Source organism: Hippoglossus stenolepis, chromosome 10 (assembly GCF_022539355.2).
Source record: "Hippoglossus stenolepis isolate QCI-W04-F060 chromosome 10, HSTE1.2, whole genome shotgun sequence".
NCBI classification, from domain to species: Eukaryota; Metazoa; Chordata; class Actinopteri; order Pleuronectiformes; family Pleuronectidae; genus Hippoglossus; species Hippoglossus stenolepis.
In genome coordinates, this window is record NC_061492.1 from 1172349 (window position 1) to 1192455 (window position 20107).

General features: G+C 46.7%; 1 protein-coding gene across 1 annotated transcript in view; it reads right to left on the reverse strand.

The window, feature by feature from the left end:
* The window catches only part of LOC118117074 (neuronal PAS domain-containing protein 3), a 208249-nt gene extending 190222 nt beyond the window's left edge, over positions 1 to 18027 (reverse strand). The window contains exon 1 of the mRNA XM_047341827.1: positions 17087 to 18027. Within this exon, the coding sequence (XP_047197783.1) occupies positions 17087 to 17262 (176 nt within the window). The 5' untranslated portion in view covers positions 17263 to 18027. The remainder of the gene's footprint in view (positions 1 to 17086) is intronic.
* Positions 18028 to 20107: the final 2080 nt, after the last annotated feature.

Below are 20107 nucleotides of genomic sequence, written 5' to 3' on the forward strand. Positions count from 1 at the left end.
AACGCCCAGTGTACGTGACTGTGTTTTCAGGTTTGTTATATTATTATATTATTATATTATTACGAAACCTTTCCAGATGTTAATGACCCTGCGATTGGTTAAAGACCTTCACCAGGCAGCTGGAGCCCAAACATCTGGGATCTGTCCCAATCGGTCGTCTGGAAGAATCGGGACTTTTTAGAACGACTTTGGTTTAAGTTTGTTGTTAATTTTTTTTTGACTCCATACGACTGATCCCGATCATCCCCCTTCCTCCCTCGTGTCTCTGTGCCCCCCCCCCGTCTTCGTCAGTTTCCTGTTCCCGGTTTTCTTCCACTTTCCCGACAAACACTGAAGCCCCGTCGGTTATTAAATATTCCATCTGCACCTGCCTGCCCCTGTACGCCGTCTGCTCAGCGAGTCCAGATGCCTTCAGAGAAAGACCAGGACTGGAACGAGCCCTGTGATCAAACTCAATTATAAAAGCTGCCAAACACAAGCCAGCTTCTTTTAATTCCTGAGGAGACAACTTTGGGAGATAAAAGCTTTTCATCCAGCTGCGACGCTGATACTGTACATATGTAAAGAGCAGAGGCAACGAGTCGAAGACAAATTTACATTTTTGTTTTTCCCTTTTCACGGCTCGCATGAAAGGCTGCTCCACGGTCGGATCCTGAATCTTAATCTTGCGTTGAAAGCAGTTTTTAAACGGAAAATGGAAACATCAGCTGGAAATTAGGGAGCTTCTGTTTGAGCTCAAAACATTTAATATTTTATTCATGAGATGAGTTTGGGTCATCAAGATGTTCTCTGCAGAGATTCTGACAAAAAACACAGAAAGTCTGTTAACGGGTCGGAGTTTTAATACAAACTAAATATTCTTCTGCTCAGAACATTTTGAAAATGTTGTTGTGTTGCTTCTCCGTGTTATGTCTCTTGCACATGTATCTCTTGTGCTGCGTTCTAGAAAACCCGGACGTGGAGAGTCTCTGACGTCGTACTGGAGAAAGCAGAACGTAACGACGCTCGGAGAAATGCAGGTTCCAACCAAGTTCATGCTGAACACTGGCTGTCTGCAGAGGGCGGGAAATATTTACGGATTTTCTAACTGCCAAGCAACGCAGGTGGGATTTCTTCATATGTCTGGTCAGCTTCTTTAAACGACTAAATAAAGTCACTCGCTCAGTTTAGGGAAAGTAAAACTTCTTGAAATGTGTAAATGTGCCCCGAACCATCAGCCACATGAAATCACTCCGGCTGGTTTGGGGCCTGATTCCTGCAGTCGACACTTCCATCACACTTCTCTGGTCAGTGACGGAACTTTAACAAGCAAATGTTACTATTGTTAATATGAATGTTGTTTGAAGCCACCGGAGCTCAAACGTCCCCGCTGCAGGACGGACCAGCGAAAGACGGAAACACTGCAGAGTTTGAATTAATTCAAACTTTATTGGGATTCACAGGGTGACGACGGAATAAGGTCACGGAGACACAATAAGGATTCACGGCGCCGTCTCTGGCCTCTGCACACGGGCTTGTGTGTGTGTGTGTGTGTGTGTGTGTGTGTTGTGTGTGTGTGTGTGTGTGTGTGTGTGTGTGTGCGCGTGTGTGTGTTAGCATGTGTTGATACGTGCAGGTATATGTGGGCTTGATGTGCATGTGAATGCCTGCATGTGTGTGCAGGGCATAATGGCTGAAATCATTTAATGACAAGGGCTGTAGGCATGTGTGTGTGTGTGTGTGTTTGTGTGTGTGTGTGTGTGTGTGTGTCAGAAGGGCACAAGTCAAGTGGGTGAATAAGTACAGACATCAATAACCAGAGGACACTTGCATGAAATTACACACAGCAGATCCATCATGGAGGAACAGCAACAACAGCATCAACAATGACGACAAGGGGGGGTGTTACTGATTAGCCTGAAGGTGACAGAGACTCTCACATCTAAGAGGATGCTGGTTCAGATCCCACGACAGGAAACAAAAGGCCACAGAGCGACGGCGTGTTTGAAGGAAACTGGAGCTTGGACGCAGGAAGAGAGCTGAAATATATTATTGAGTCATCACTAAACAAAAAGAAAACAATCTTAACTCAAGCTGCACTCAGTTAAATAAGAGAAATCCAACACTTGAAGTCAGTGAAATGCAACTTAAAGAGAAGAAGTTAATTCATTCTGAAGCGTGAACCTTAAAAATATATACAACAAATTCATATTGTTTAGAGACATAATGACTGCTGGTGTCAAATAGTGCATTTTTCACAAGATAAGCACAAGGAGCTAAACAAACGTGTGGTTCAATTTATAAATTATTATCTATATGTATTAAATAATTAAAACTATCATGTTGTCAAAAATCGGCACAACGTGAGTGCAGATTCAAATAATCTGTTTAAAAGGGGCAACGACATTATTAATCCAACAACCTCTGAACCAGACTGATCTCAAACCTGTGTGAGCGTAATCTGTGTGTGTGTGTGTGTGTGTGTGTGTGTGTGTGTGTGTGTGTGTGTGTGTGTGTGTGTGTGTGTGTGTGTGCGTGTGTCTCTGACAGCTCTTTGAAGAGCGCTCGTCTCTGATCAGCATGAGGTCGAGTCTTCTCCCAAATGTCACCATGTACTCACAGCGTGTCGCCATTCACTCGCACACACACGCACACCAAACACACACACAGACACACACACGGGCGCACACCAAACACACACACACACACACACACAGATAAAGAGAGGGAGCTGCCATTTCACTTCATACCGCTCACATAAAGTCGTGGAGAAGAGAAACAGAAGAGACAACGTGGACACACAGAAAAACAAACATCTTATCTCAGTTAATTTTTAAAGGTAAAAAATAATAATAATAAAATTAAGATAAACAAAAGCAAAAGAAAGTATTATTTAAAGTAAATTAAATTTAAAACAGTTTTTAAAAGATAAAATTAAAGATAACTGAGTTTTTAGAGCTTCACGAAAATTAAGAAAAGCTAATTTGCTGCTGGAGAACATCTGATGTTATCAAAAGCTCCAGAACATGAATAATAAGTATTATAGAATACACATATGTGTTTTATTACATTATATAAACACCTGAAGATTAACTGATTATTTATGGACTTTGTTGGGGACTACTTTCTGTGGCGGATTAATCCATCTTTGCTGCTCTGGTGAGTATTTCCAGCAGCGTTTATCTATTTTCACTTATTTGTGTCTGTTTTGTGAAAAGCTGCACTCATGCTCTGATTGAGACCCCCCACCTCCTCCTCTCCGTCTGTGTGGAGCGGAGAATAATCAATAATCATTTCACCCTCGGGTCTCCTGCCTCCCTACAGAGGCAGAGCAGGTGACCAGGGGCAGGGAGGAGACAAGAGGAGGTAATGAGAGCAGAGGAGAGGAGATGAGACCCAGAGGAGGAGGAGGAGGAGGAGTGATGCTTCTTCATATGATGAGACGCCACACATCAATAAACATGAGGCTGTTTTCAAACTGCTACACCTGCATTAAAAGGGGATTCATGTGATGTGATCGGTAGACGCACCAGGACGCATCCTGACCACGTCCAACACCAGTGTTCCAAACCACAGACACTAAATAAAGATGGACGACATGTCCCCACTTCCTCCCGCGGACACGACGCCAATTTATCACGTGTACGAACGCTGCCATCTTGCAATGACGACGTCACCGATCGAAAGGACGGAGCCCCGGTATCGAGGCCACGCCCGAACACGTGCTCGACCAATCGCGAGTCAGTCTCAGCTGTCACGTGACACTTTTATACTTAACTAAAACCAAACTGATCAGAAACATGAACGACCTGAAAGGACAGAAACCGTCTCTGACAAACGTCTACTTTGAGTTTTTATAGTTTGGTCTATGTACCATCTGTTAAGACGGAGGAGGCGGGGCTTAATACACTCCACTTATGGAGCCGTCATGTCGTCAGGTGTGAATGTGGTCGGGTTAAAATAAGATCTGTTTCACACCGGGCGACCGAGTACTGTGGTGAATGTGGCTTTTAGAGAGAGAGAGAGAGAAGAGCAGCAGATTAACATCAGGAGAAAACACCTGTGTTGAAAAATGGACACAAATTAATTTCTAAATAATTCCTCTTGGGGTTGAAGCAACAGTTTGAGCAGCTGCTTCATCTACATGTTACAGCACCTGGTTATAACACACAGACACACACAGACACACACACACAGACACACACAGTTGTATATTTAGGCTTTAATTGTGTTTATCATCTTCATGTACGTGTTATTAATCAAACGGACATTCTTAGAATATTTATCTATTTCTTTTCAGATTCTTGTGTTTTAGATATAAAAAGATAAATAATGTCATCATTGTTCTTAATGAAATGATCAGATAATGAGAGCAGGGCTGGAGGAGAAACCCCTCAGGTTTCAGGTGTTTGTTTTCAATATAATCACGTTTGTAGCCGACACTTTTCTGACATCATCCTGAACTTCAGGTGAACTTTGACCTCAGACGACACATCCTCACCCGTTGAGGTCGCACTTTTCTATCAACTGCAACGAGTCTGAAGCAGCCGTAAATTCAAGCTGCACTCATCCATCCCTCCGTCGCTCCTCCATCCCTCCGCAAGGCCACTAACATCAACCGGGCGAGAGGGAGAGGATCGGAGTCAGGGTGGGGGTCACCGGAGAGAGAGAGAGGGAGGGAGGGAGGAGAGAGAGAGAGAGAGAGAGAGAGAGAGAGAGAGAGAGAGAGAGAGAGAGAGAGAGAGAGAGGGAGGGAGAGAGAGAGACTGAGAGAGAGAGGGAGGGAGAGAGAGAGAGGGAGGGAGGGAGGGAGGGAGGGAGGAGGGAGGGAGGGAGGGAAGGAGAGAGAGAGAGAGAGAGAGAGAGAGAGAGAGAGAGAGAGAGAGGGAGAGAGAGAGAGAGAGAGAGAGAGAGAGAGAGAGAGAGAGAGAGAGAACGACCAAAGAATGAGGAAGAGAGAGAGAAATAATACAAAAGTGGGAAAGAGTAATAAAGCAAAGGGATAAAGGGTGTGTGTGTGTGTGTGTGTGTGTGTGTGTGTGTGTGTGTGTGTGTGTGTGTGTGTGTGTGTGTGTGTGTGTGTGTGTGTGTGTGTGTGTGTGTGTGTGTGTGTGTTTAACCAATCTAAAGTGTAGTATAATTGAAGTGTGTGTTTTCAAGGACAGGTAGATATTGGTCCTGAGGTGGGAAACTGCTGAGTCAGCAGGTCTGAGCTGATTACATCCTCTGTCTGTGAGAGGAGAGGGGGGGAGGAGAGGAGGAGGGGAGGAGGGATGGAGAGGAAAGGAGGAGAAGAGGTAGAGGAGGACTATTCACATTAAGCGTGACGCGATTGGGCGAATAAATCACAAGTATTTAAAAAATTGTGCCACGTGAAAAGAGAGATGGAATCGGCATAAAAACCCATAATACTGATGGAGGAGAACTTTCACTGGTTCAGGAGCTTGAACTGGACGACGGCCGCTTCAGGACGGATTTCAGGATGTTGGTCGGACATTTTGAAGAACCGCTACGAGTTCGAAGATTAATTTCGGAGCAGCGACACGTCGTACGTCTGAGGTGAGACAACAGGTTTTTATCGAGTATTAAATTTGGGGAAGAATGTGACCATGTCAGAAGCCAAACAAATAAAAGCTGCAATATCACTGATGCAAAGCTGACGCCCTGAACCTCACTGGATACAGGTTTGGAAAATATGAATAACGCAATCGCCCCACAAAACCACGTCTAATGTACAAAGGCCTTTTTATAAACACCTTCCAGTCCGACCACTGAGAACCAGTAAAACACGATTCAGTGTGTGGGAAGGTTCTGAAGCTGCTCTATCATTGTTCTGGAGGTCGTTTAGAAGGTTGACGTGTCCATGAAGAGGTTCTATGTTTAGTTGTCTTTACAAAGGTTGTAGTTCAAGTCCTTCAAGATGTTCTATGGGTCGATTGGAGCTTCTACTTGTTAACGAGAAGGTTCTAGATGAAGTTTTAGAACTCTTTGTGGTAAATTACAAGGTTCTAGAGTTCCTTTGGAAGGTTCAGGGGGTTACAGGAGGTCTTAGTTGCCATTGAGGAGGTTCTGCAAGTTGTAGGGTCCTGTTACTGGCCCTTGAGGAACTCCTTCAATATCTTTATAGAGGTTTATAGAGGCTCCTCTTAGGGGTTAAACAACTATGAACGATTTTGTGGGAATGTGTTAAAACGTGATCGAGCCAAATGAGGGAACGTCTGACGAGGAGAACCGAAGATGTTCCTGAGCCTCTGATGGTGGAACGTCACGTTACCAGAACTTTGGTTTCTTTTCTTTTACGTGAAAGACAAGAACAACATGGAAACTTTTTCTCCACCATCATGATCCAGTGTCAACGTTGTTCCACGTTCAGCCTTCGACTACTCTTTTGTTTTTAGTCCCTGACGGACCTGAAGAAGTCACGTAATGAGACGGAGCTTCCAGACAAACGTGGAACTCGAGCCACAGAGAAAAAGAAGGTTTGAGAAATTGCTTCCAGGTTGAAAAACTGCTAACAGAAGAAAAAAAAAAAGCATTTGTTTATGCAAAAATCAAGAAAACGTTCCTAACAACATGTTTGTGCTACTTTCCAGCCCCTGAAAAATGCTCCAGCCGTGTGCAGCATCATTTACATTTTCATACATTTCTCCATCTGGGACAAAACCAGAGTCCGTGTCAGAGCGGCGTGCAGAAAATTTACACATTGTTATTTGGTAACAACGTACAAACTGCTGCTGCCGAGGCTGAATTGCCGGCCGGAGACATTTTCTATGCATTTCCTTTTCCAAAGAAAAATGTAAATTCAGTTTGAAAAGAAAAGCAATTTTCACTCAGACATCAACTCCAGACACATCAGCAGACGGGATTTTTTTTTCTGTCTGATAACCATGTTTACATCCATGTCTGGACAAAACCAATCTGGTGAAATCACAGAGGGACGCGCGACCCGAACTCCGAGTTTGAAACAAAACTTCAAGTGTCAGGAGTCTTTCTTCTTTGTGGCTGTTTAAGCTTCTCGAGCTGTTTCCTAACAACATGTCAGGATCTGGCCGAGCTCGAACGCTCGCTGCTCCACACAAACCACCGAACCAACAACACAACATGCTGCCAAAGCCTCACACAAGCCCCCCCTCTCTCTCTCTCTCACACAGTCTCTATGTCTCTCGCTCATCGGAATAGGGTAATGGGACGTTTTATTGTGTTGTTTCACCCCTGGGGAGGAAGGGGAGAGGAAATGAGGGAGGGGGTTTGGAGACAAAGCCAACTTTGTGGTTTTTCTGTTGTTTCTGAAAGTTCGCCAACACAACCACCACCACAGACTCTCTTTCTCTCACTTTCTCTTTCTCAGTCGGCCTCTCCGCTCTGTTTCTCTCGCAGCCTGTCGTCTCTGCAGGGGACGAATCACAACGCGGGACACGGGTCACGTGACTGGTTCGTTACATCGGATCATCACTGTAACATTTAAGCCTCATTTATTCTGCCTTTACTTTACAAGAAGAGAAAAGTCTGTCTCAAAGACGGAACTGCTCCTACGTGTCCTTCACGTTGGTGTGGTTGTAAAGCAGTACATCCACCAGGGGGCAGCGCAGGGTCGAGAGTGTCACAACCACAAATATGGCGACGATGGAGAAGGTTGTGATTATGAAACTATTAAAAAACGACTGCGATGTAAACGTTGTTGGTCCAACTGACCAACTATTAAAGTGATGGAATTTCTTCCTCGTGACCTGTGGTCGTCTCACGTGAACTGTTAGCTACACTGCCCCCCCACAGTTTCCTGTGGTACTGCTCCCTTTCATCTGTAAGCTTTCAGAGGACAGATATGTCTCCACCCGTTTTACTTTTGTATTTTCTCTTTACTTTAACTTTTACTCTTGTATTTCTTATTTTCATTTCCTGTTTGACTTGTTTTCCTTTTGATCGAAATATTTTTCCACTGTGAATGTTTTGTTTTGATGCTTTGATATTTTACGTGAAGCACTTGGAGCTGTTCGAATGTCAGATCATTTTTCATACATTTAAATACTTAAATAACAAATGGTCAAAATATATAAATGTGGTAATGTAGAAATGTTGAAATGAAACTTTTTCTGTTGTATTTTTGAAAAAGGTGGCATTCCTATATATATATATATATATAATAAATATGTTTATTCATTTATGGGAATAACCTTAAAGATGCATCTGGAGTCCGTCTTCAAACAGCCACATTTGATTTTTTGTTCAGCGCCATCTTGGTTTTTTGAAACCAGAAGTAACCATATTTGGAGGAGCAGGGGGTGGAGCCTTGATAGCTCAAGGACACGCCCAGCTACACCTGCCACCGGCACCCATTGGATGGTACTAGCTGTCAATCACAATGCGGTATCCACGCCCCCCAAAACATACGGTGCATGCATAAAATAAATAAACAGTCTACGATTAAAAACCAAACGATTTTCACATCCGACCAAAAAACAATCAATGAACATTAAAATGGTCGTCAATCGTTTTAGCTCTTCTGGATCTTGTGACTGCGTTCCACCTCGTGATTACCCAATACCTGTCAGAACACCTTAGCAACTTCCAGGAGAGCCATAGCAACCACTTAGCAACTCGCCGACTGACACGACCACAAATTTGTAGTTCACGTTTTGCGGAAACGAGCTTCACGGCAAAATAAGGAAGTAAAAAGCAGCATGAAGAGCGGAGCCTCTGGAGGAGCTTCAGCGCTCCGTGTCCTGTGTGGATCCTCGTTCGTTAGAAGACGTCCCTTTAATTAACTGGTGTTTTCGCAGTGGTAGTGAAGGCCGCTGCATAAAATTCAGACTATTTTCCTTCTCATCAAACACTCGTACCCGAAGCATCTGTATTCATTACGCTCCGAGACTCGTTTTTTGTACTGGCAATATGTAATTTAGGAATTTGTACATCTTAATTGAATTAAAGCAGGACTAAGTCATGTTTAAATCATATCTATTGCCACCGTGTGTCTGTCTCCCCGCCAGACGAATAATATCCAAATCTTTCATCTCTCCTTTTTGCTTTTACTCCTCGTTTCTTTTATCCCTCCCTCCCTTTGACTCCATTTCAACCCACACCCTGACTTTTATGATATCATTTCTCCTCCTTTTTTCTTCCTCGCCGTTTTAATCCTCCTCCCAGCGCACGTCCTCTTCTCCCGTTCCCCCTCTCCCTTCCTCCGTCTCTCTCTTGTCCAGTCGTCCTCTCCATCATCTCTCCATCATCTCCCTCTCCAGTCCCAGTGTAGTGTACTGATAGTGGAAGCACTTGTGCAGTCGGCTATGAAGTCTGTCCTCCTTCCATCACCCCCCCCCCACCTCCCCCCTCTCTCTCTCTTCCTCTCCCTCCCTCTGCCCCTGGAAATTAATTTGGTCTCCTCCAGATGCCTATCGGCGCTGAAATGCCCCCAGAAATAGATCCACAAACAGCAGCTCAGCCAAAACGCCGTCGCTGCCTGACAGCTTTTAGCAGAAACACACACTGCTGGATGGGGAGGGAGGGGAGGGGAGCAGATGGAGAGATGAACGGAGCGAGGGATGGATGGATGTGGGCAGGGAGTAAATGGCGAGCGAATGGAGGGTTGGTAGGAGGAGAAGATGGATGGATAATGAAGAAAATTAATAGATGGATCACCTACAAATTTGTGCACTTTATTGCCTAAACAAACCATCAGTTTTTAGATTGATTTCCTTGCTTCCGGGCAGCCATTGCTTTCTGTTCCTCTCTATGAAAATCGCCTCGCAGCGACTGGAGACCTGCTGCAGAGACTTAATCCATCACAATAAAACATTTAATCACATTTTTTCCTGAGAGATGATGCCGTTACAAACAGGAGCTGCTTTGAAGACTCATTCAAGGACACGTCTGGGATTTGACAGGCTGATGCAGAACAATAAGTTATTTGATGAAACCGCCCTCAACGAAACTCGGGCTGGAAACTAAGTTCATCGTTTGAAGTTGAGGTTCAGCAGAAAACAAACGTGATGGTGCGTTAAAGGAGGGAAGGGTTTTCATCTCGTCTTCTTCCCACAGCAGATATTAAGTTTAACATCTTTTCATTAACTTAACTCAATCTTAACTAGATTTGACAGATCAGAAAATGCTCATATACAAAACCAGCACATTATCGCCATTTATATTTCAGAAAATAACCATATTAATATCTTTGAAGTTTGCTTGTTTTTGTGGGGGTTTATTTCCAATGTTACACGAGTAACATAGTAGTGATGATGTTTATTTGTTTATTGGCTTTAAAGCTACACGAACTAACTTTTACTGAGCAACAGCGCCCTCTGCAGCCACGTGTGGTGATTAAGGCCTCGTCGACACTACTGCAGATAGTTGATTTAGTTGAAGAGATATTTTCCACTTTGTTTTAAAAAATAACTCAGTCCACACAACTTCCGTTTTACAAAATATCAACTAGCGACTACAAATGCTCAACAATCATTCCCGGCCAGTAGGGGGCGATACAGTCTACATTAACAATCCAGAGAAGAACGCTGTGATCCGAGTAGAACAGGGCGAGGCAGACGTCTGTGAATCAGTACTGTGGTGCGGACGCATGTTGATGACACATGTGCAAGGTAAACTGTGACATCATCGTTTCCTGATGTACACAGATACACCAAAACCTGAGTTTAAAAAAAAAAGATCTGCCCCTTGAAAAACTTAAATACGCAGTTTGGACATGAGGCGGAAACTCAGTCGTAAAAGTTTGATTTGCAAATGATCTACATTAGTGTGGACCTGGCGTAGATCCACCAGGATCATGAATGAGCCTCGTCTCCTCCAGGATCCTGAGTGACGGGGAACCAGCTTTCACCTTCAAGCTGGGGAATCGGTGGATTTCCTCTGACGGCAGGTGAGCAGAGAGGCCGAGTTAATATCAGATAACAAGTCTCTCCCTCGACAGCGTGGATTCAACTTCCTCCTGTCGGGTCGCAGCTTCCTGCCTCCTCGCTTCGGGACAAATTAAAGGATAAAAGCTCCTGGTGGCAGATTCAGTGAAAGTGAAGGCTGGACAGCGGTGAAGTGTAATTTCAGCTCTATACGTTTGACCTCCGACCCTCCGACCCGCTCGCTGCTCTCTAACAGCACACGTATGCAAATAGCCGGCTGTTAATCTGCTGCTCAGCACTGACCCGATACCTTTGACTCATTCAGTCATCGGCTGCTGTGCACTCATCCGCATGAGGTAATAAAGCGTGTAACGCTGTGATAACGTTGTTCGCTCGGGATACGAGTTTCAGATTAATGCTTTAAATATGAAAAAATAAGTTAAACACTCACAACATGTCTCTTGTTTCTCTGTTTGTTTCTAGTTCTCTACAGGAAGTTCAAGTCTGAACAGGAAACAGAATCTTCCTCAGTGTGGTTTTTTGTGATCAAGAAAAGATAATAACACAAACATTGAACGCCACAGTCCTGTCAGGACACTACAGATGTTCTCACATCTGGACTGAAGGATGGAACTCTTCCTGCAGCCCCCAAGTAAAATGTCAGAGTGAGTCCATGTGAGAAAACAGCAGGAAAATGTGAAACTGGAAGAACACAAATCTCTCAGGATGAAGAAGAGGAGCCGTACACGTAGAAGACGAAGACGTCAACTTGGAAACACGAGGAGGTTCCAGAGCTTTTGGTGATGAGGGCCGACGCCGGTGTGTGTGTGTATAAATATATAAATATATATAAATATATATATACTCGTCATCAGAGCCGCAGTATCAGTGGAGTCTGAAAGTCTCTGCAACGTCATCACAGCAGCTGTGAGATGAGCCGTGTGTTCCTGAGGTGTTCAGCTTTATCTGGTTTCACTATTTACTGACACACACACACACCCACACACACACACACACACACACACACACACACACACACACACACACACACACACACACACACACACACACACACACACACACACACACACACACACACACACACACACACACACACACACACACACCTGAATCCTGACCAATTACTGTAACTGCAGCATCGCTGAAGTCCAACGTAATTATCAGAGAAGTTTCCTGAATATTCACCAAATGTTCTAGTGCATATAAGCGCTGGTGAGCGTTCACCGGTCAGGAGCAGGAGTCGTGACACCGAACGGACCCGTCGAGCAGAGACGACCTCAGAGAGCTGCAACCAAAATGATCTCCTGCTCCTTTTTCCTTCAAGTGACGGACGTCAGAGTCGAGGGGACAAAGATACGACAAGAAACAAATACGACTCATCATCACGTGACGGACCTGGTTTATATAAACAGAACCGAGAGTCACGCGTTGCTGCTCGAGAAGAAGACGCACAATTACAACACAACTGTACTGAACTGCTTTTTTTCATCTCTGCACCACGATGACACTCGACATCACTGCTGTTACACACAACTAACAGAGAAGGATAGTGTTTTACACTTGATCTCTTTTCATCCCTGAAGTCGAAAAGGAAAATGATACCACAGTGGAAATTCTTCCACCACTTTGAATATAATACAAACGCCACAGTAGAATAGAATAGAACAGAACAGGGGTCAATGACTAAATTAGAAGTGGATCGAATGCAGCATAAACATTTTAAATAAAGTTACAGCTTCTGTCAGTTCAGTGAAATGACGACAACATTAGACTAAAATAGAATTTTTCCACAACATGAAATATAAATAATGTTCTCCTTTAAATTATCATTCTAGTAAAAATAAGTGTGAGCAGAAGAGAAGAGAATAAAAAGGAATAGCTAATAAAATCCACACGTCACATAGGATAAAAAATACAAATCCTGCAGGCCTCTTAGTTCTCTCTCTAAATCAACAAGGGTTCAAATCTGTAAACACACAAATAGAATAGAGTCAGCGTTGCACGTCGAGTGTGAGGAAAACGATTCCACCTTTTCATTCAGCTCCAGGAGAACACAACGGAACACCGTGCACGTGACGCGTGTTTCCAATACACCGATCAATGATCAATAAATACAAATCACATGAGGAGAACTGGGACCAATCAGTCTGTCAATCAACAGGTGAAGGAGTGTGTGTTTCCTGGAACAACACAATGGAACACACAGATGTACACACACACACGTTTCACACTGTGAACATGTTCCACACCATCAGTAGAATGAAATCGAATAGAACAGAACTGATCCCCGTCTCTATGGTGATAAACGTCATGGGTTTAAATCCACTAGTTGATCCACTGAGAGCTGAAAACATGTTGATGCACAAAAACACAATTCTTCACATTTCACCTTAATACTGATCAGAGCCAGTGGAGCAGCGCTGAGGTCATGACCTGCACACGCGCACGAGCACACACACACACACACACACACACAGTTGTCACCGATGGCTGCACGTTTTCTCGACGCAGGCACACACACAAACAGTGGCACAAACACACAAACACACACACACAGGCACCTCTTGCTCGGGAACGTCAACACACTGCATGGCTTGCCAACCTGCACGCGCACCCGTGTGCACGTGAAGGTGCACGCATAAAAGGTGACAGAGAACAGACAGTCAGCCAAGCGACCTGTTACCCAGCCACACGCACACCCACACACACACGCACACCCAGGCACACGCACGGGGAGCAGCGGTCCTCCTCGCACCTCCAGGCTCACACACACTAACACGCACAGGAGCCGCGGGGAGCCGCTGCGCTCCGAGCCGCCGTGAACATGCAGTGACGGAGGAACACAAGCCCCGTTACCGTTCTCTGCGCGTCGGGTCCTGCTGGATGCTCGGCTTGGTGGGCGCCATCTTCCTGCAACAATTATGTGATTTCTTACTTTCTCCCCTCCCGCCTCCTCGGCTCGGCTCTACTCGGACGCGGAGCCGCGGCGGTGCGCTGCGCCCTGACAGCAATGCGTCATGGTCGGTGTGTTAAGACAAAGCCATGTCCGTGTCCGTGTGTGTGTGTGTGTGTGTGTCCCCGCGTGTGCGTGTGTTTGAGCGTGCGTGCGTGCTGTGCCGTGCCGTGCCGTGCGTCTCCTGCTCGTCTCAGGAGCGTGGAAACAACGGGCGGTGGAGCAGGCAGGGACCGGGCTGCAGCAGCTGAGGCATGCCGGGCGGAGTGAGGGGGAACCCGGGGTGGAAGCCTCTCAGATCCCGCTGTGTCTCCCCTCTCGTCCTCGCTGTCTCGCTCCGCACATGCACGGCGTCGGTTGGTCCAATACAGAGGAATCTCCTGCATGCGCTCCGGGGAAACAGCCGAACAGGCGCGTCAGATCTTTACATTCCCGCCGCCGCTGCAGCGTCTACATCCCGGTAACAGTCCCCGCGACGGAGCCTCGCTGGGCGGGCAGAGTCCCTCCGGTTGGTCGGAGCATTTTTCCTCCGCGAGCTGCTGACAGGAGGAAAAACAGGACACCACACATCCCCGGTATTTTCTCCTCCAGCCCCGGCGCAACAACGCCACTCAGTTGCAGTCAGTTAGTGTGCGTGTGCGTGTGTGTGTGTGTGTGTGTGCGTGTGCGTGTTTATTTTTTATTTAAATCTCCCTCTTCCTGTTCCACAGTTCCAATATTTAACCATCACAAAAACACCTTCACCTCCCAGCGTGCGCAGGGGTTGATGGGTGATTTATTTGGCTGCTTGTCCTGTAAATCACACGCACACACACACACACACACACTCCACCCTTCAGTGTCATAATAAACACATCACAGAAAATGTCTCCCTTCACGTTTTCAGAAATCAGTCTTTAACTTTTTGCGTCGCTGTTATTTTTCTGTCACGTTTCCAGTTTTTGCATCTGCATGAAATCGAGGCTGGAATTCGTCACGAGCCTGTAAATTTGAGCAAAACTCCAAAACCCCTAATGATCCTTCTCATTGTCTCATTTCAGTCCAGCGCACGTTTTATTTTCCTGCAGGTTTCGGTGCGTGCACGCCGGTGACGGCTCATTATCCTGCAACAGAAACCACCACCTGCTTCTCCTTTCTCCCTTTTCTCCCCGACGTTTATTTAAATTCCTCCTTTTTTTAAATGTATAATTCAGTGTAACCTGATCATTGTGCTGTGTGATTAACCCCCGGCTGCAGCCCTGGAAGCGGAAAAGCCTCCCTTTCTATACCAATGACCTGTCAAGGTCAAAGGCATGCTGGGTATTCTCCACACAAACACGGGGTTACAGGCGCTGCTGTGGCGGGAAATAACGGCTGGGGAGGGGAACCTTGACCTGCAGCCGACGATCGACGCGCGTGCAGTTGTGTGTTCGGGGGAGCGTCGACGTGCAGCCTCGGCGGGTTTGAGATTTACAGGTTACAAAAAACACGTTTTCAAATCCAAAGTGAGTTCAAACAAACAGGTTGTTTTTATGCCGTTTGCCTCGTTACCAAATGTTCCGGTAGCCGCATGAAGAGTCAGGGAAATTCAAACAGCAGCAGCTTTTCGGCCACAGTCTGACAGCTGAGAGGTCACAGGTTTGACCCCTGAGCTGCACTGACGTCACTTCAGTGGCTCCAACGTTGGATTTTAGAGGATAAAACCAAGTCAAGTTCAAAGATGCTTCAGGTTTAAATCAAAGCAGCGCCTGAGACACCAGGTTTCATTTCTTTAAGCGGCTCTGTGTGTGTTGGTGAAACGAGGTTCGGCTCCTTCTCTCTCCGGCTCAGCTCTGCTTACTGAGAGCAGTCAAACGGAGGCGACGTGGATAATGGAGCGTAATGTATAAACATATTAGCTCCCAGCTGTTTGCTGGGGGAAACACTATAGAGAGGAAGAGGGGGCAGCGACAGGGCGACGAAGATGAGAAGCATTTTCTAAAAATGTCCTGTCTGGACGAGACGAGCCTCCGCGGTTGATCAAACCTTAAGTTACCTCTACGGGAGGTTGTTTGGGACCCTGCTTCAAACCAGCTTGGCCCAAACCGGGGTGTGAGGGACTCCAAGGGTCCTGGAGGAATTTCCGCGGGGTCCCCAGCTGCCAGATGACGACACGATGATGATCTGAGAACGTGTCAGAGCTCTGATCTAATCCTGGCCTCCCACGTATGGACCCAAACACACAGTCCGGTCCTCCCTTACGGGGGCCGTGTGCCCAGGAGCCCTGCTTTAAATAACAATACGGCCCTGAGTCTCTTTATTTGTTGCTTCAGAGCGCTGAGACGCTCTGTGAGGCCCCGGCTGTGATTTACGTTCTGTTTGCTCCCCACAGCTTTTACACTTTACACACACACACACACAGCTACACTCCAGAATATGGAGAGTTTTGCTCCCAAGTAATAAGAAAAATAGTGTGTGTGTGTGTGTGTTTGGCCCCCCCACTGCTCCAGATGATTAGAAAAAACAACATGACTGAGCAGCCGGACAGGGGGGGGTAATCATTTAGATTCAGAGTGTGGGGGGTATAAAGAAATAACAGGGGGATGGATGGAGCGAAGCAGAAATCGGGTTGGACTGGAGGAACCGCGGCTTCTCCTCTCTGAGATAATTCAATGTTCACGATAAATTACGTCCTTTTGTTTCCAGTGAATTAGAAAAAGCTCATCCAGGATTTTCCCTCTGAATTACCTGGACCTCAGTCCTCGGTTTCCACTGAATGACCTCCACCGGATTCATCCTCTTCCCTCTACTTGACTTAACACTATTTTTGTAAAACTTGCTTTCAAGCACAAAAACCCAAACTGTGGAAACTGAATTTAATTCTCCTGCAGCGTCAGCAGGTTCTTGGTTTAACAGAAAACTTGAATGGGAAAAAGAGCAAAAGGCCCATTTTTGTGAAATTTGTCCAAACGCAGAGATAAAACCGACTCGGTCCAGTTTGACTCTGGCAGCAGAGCGACGGAGCAGCCTTCTGAGGGGATGGCTGATTTTTAAAGCTTTGATATTAAAATAAAAACTGATGAACACAATCTGAGGATCAATTCAAAAAGAAACCTTTAAAAAACCCTCAAACCAAAAAGGTTTCCACTGAGTTAGAGATGCCTTAAAATGATCCTTAAATAAGATTCAATATAGAAAAGATAAAAACAAACAGTGCAAAATCACTTTTAAGCAGCAAAAATACACTAAAGCACAAATCAAGTATTTCTGCTGCACTTTTCTTCATTTTCTCCCCCACACGCTACAGGTCGTTTCCTGCAGCTCCACGTACCTTTGCTGGTAGCCGGTGAGTCCCTGGACGCCCTGCGGGGTCCCGTTCGTGGCTCCGGGGCCCGGCAACCGACCCAGCTGGGGTCCGGTCACCATCCCGCCGCCGCCGCCGCCCCCGGGTCCTCCGGCCGCCGAGGCCGTCACCTGGACGCTGAAATCCGGGAAGATCCTGATCATGGTCCCGGTCGTCTCTCCGACGCGCTCCCGAGTCTCTTCACCAGCCTCCTCCACACAGAACAGTCACAGATCACTGGGTCGAGTCCGATTCTGCGATAGAAGACCAACTCTCTTATTTAGGTTTTAATTCTCCTTTCCGTCTCTAACCTTCGGATGAAACTCTGGAGCAAATCCGGATCATGGTCCCAGTGCGTAAAACAAACAGTCACCGACCAATGGATCGATGCCCGAACAGGCTGAGTGATGCTGCACGAGCAGAACAGATCATAAACCTCTTTCTTCTTCTTCTTCTTCTTCTTCTTTTTCTTCTTCTTTCTGGCTTCTATCCTTCACAGGAAGCCCCCGCGCAGCTCCGGATCATGGCCCCGGTGTCTCCGGTGCGCTCGGTGTCCTTCTCCTGTCTCGCACCGCTCGACACTCACTGGATCAGTGCGTGGAAGAGGTGATTCTTTCGCCGGTTAGACACAGACCATCAGCCGCGTCCGTGTTGTCGTCTCCCGGCGCCGAAGCTCCGGAGTCCACCCCCCGCTCCTCTGGCTCTCACGCTGGCACCGCCGCCGGCTCTCCTTCCGAGAAAGGCATCCCGTCCCCGGCCGTCCTCCGCCTGGTGTCCCGGTGTCCCGGTGTGTGGGTCTGAGGGAGGAGCGCAGTCGGTCGGTCAGTCGGTCAGTGGGAGCATGAGCGCGCGGCTCTCATCAGCACGAGCTCGGCAATGACACCGGAGTGATCCAGTGATACAGCAAAGTGTGTGTCGGTATGCCGGCGAGCGCCTGTGCGTGTGCGTGTGCGTGCTGTCCTCTGCGCTCCACTCGCACAGAGAGAGAGGGAGGGAGGGAGGGAGGCTGAGGGAGATTGACTGATAGCGCTGTTTGTTCAGCGGGAGGACATTTCCTCTGGCTTCATTGTGCGGAATTACGCAGCAGATGGAAACGGGACTTTCATTCTAGAAGGTAACAGAGAGTTTATTTATGAACGCACCTGTGTGTGCGTGTGCGTGTGTGTGTGTGTGTGTTCTCCACCACACGCACGTGTTCAAATAGCTGTGAAATGTTAAATAAATGTCCCAAAAGTTGGAAACACAAAAATAAAAAACTTCAGGACTTGTCCGCCGTCTCGCTCCTCACGCGCAGCGGCCACACGTGTTCACCTCAGGGGCGACAGATCCCCCAGAGTTCAGCTCGTGTCGTTTTATTACTGTGGTGAAAAATAGAAAAAACAAGTGGGAGTCAGAAGAGTTTCAGTCTCATCAGTTCACAGAGGTTTCTGTCCGCGGCAGTTCACTCTGCAGAGGGGGTGCACGTGCCCGAAAGACGCACAACCAACCGCACGAGAGTCTCAGTTTGGACAGACAAGAGAAGTCAGGTGTGTCTTCATCATCTTCGTGTTCTTCTTCATCGGGCGCGTGGAAGTCTCTCCTCCACTCATCGGACCTGTGCACAGCTCGATGCTCTCTCCTCTCTGCGCTCACCGGAGCTCCATGTGTGATCAGACTCCAGAATAAAGTCATATTCTCTCTCTCTCTCTCTCTTTCATATCCCCTCCCCTTTCCCTCTCCAACCCACGCCCCCCTCTCTCTCTCTCTCCCTCTCTCTCCCTCCCTCTCTCTCTCGCTCTTCTGCCCCCTTCTCTCCTCCCACCATCTTCTGTCTCTCCCTTCTCTCAATGGTCCTTCGAATATTTAAACCAGAAAAGAATACTCTTAATGTTTGGATCTAAGCAGTAGTTGCACTGCAGTTACTATATTCTTCTTGTTTTGTTGACAAATTCCACAATTATGGAAATTATCTGATGTAATAATCTTCACTTGCTGGATTTGTTTGCAAAGCTTTTTACCGCATTTACGAAACCATCGTTGACAAACATGTATTTAACGTGTACTTTGATTTTTTGAAGTTTGGTCCATTTCCCATCTGCTTACATGGAGGAGGAGGGGTCTATGAGCCACCAGGGGGCGATCAAGACGCTTTGGCTTCACTTTAGGGAGCTGTCGTGTTTCCTAAAGCAAAGTAAGCTAAGCTAGTAATCAGCCAACCCGATGAACTGAGCTCACATTCATCGTCCCAAGTTGGTAGTTTTGGCTCCGCCCCCTCTGAGAGTGAACCCGCCGCTCGGCCTCTGAGACACGTTCGCACAACAAATCCTCTAATTTGCATCCTGACATTTGCAGCACGAGGAATCGAACCCCCAACTCTGGCAGTTTTTAGCAGCCTCTCTCCTTATTGAGCCGCGGCGGACACATTTTCAATATTTCATCCTCCCGTGGACCCAGTGAAAACCCCTCCAGGACCCAGGCCGGGTCTCCCAGCCTCACTCTGAGAGCCCCTAATAACCCGCAGTCCTCGTCTGTCCTCACAAACAACGCATTGCACTAATAAAACGTCCCAATTGAGCTGATTAAATACCAATAAAAACACACAGCTCGCCACCCTGCCAGCCTGCAGTCTAAATTGGATCGCAGCTCTAACCAGCAGCTCCTAATGAAAACCACAGCCACAGCCTTGCTCACCCACAATGCACTTTGCCTCTCTCTTGCTTTCTTTCACTTCCTCTCTCCTTCGCTCGCTGCTCTCTCTCTCCGTAATGAAATCAAATGAATTGGACTGGAGGTTTCAGGGGAGACATGCTGGACCCCTTATGGAATTAGGACTGAACAGAGAGTGTGTGTGTGTGTGTGTGTGTGTGTGTGTGTGTGTGTGTGTGTGTGTCTGTGTGTGTGTGTGTGTGTGTGTGTTTGATGCGATGTTTGTCCCTGTATTTTCCAAGTACGACCACCAACTCATGATGTGTGCATGCATTATACATTTGACATAATATGCATTTAGCTCTGCAGTGTTTGAGTTTTATG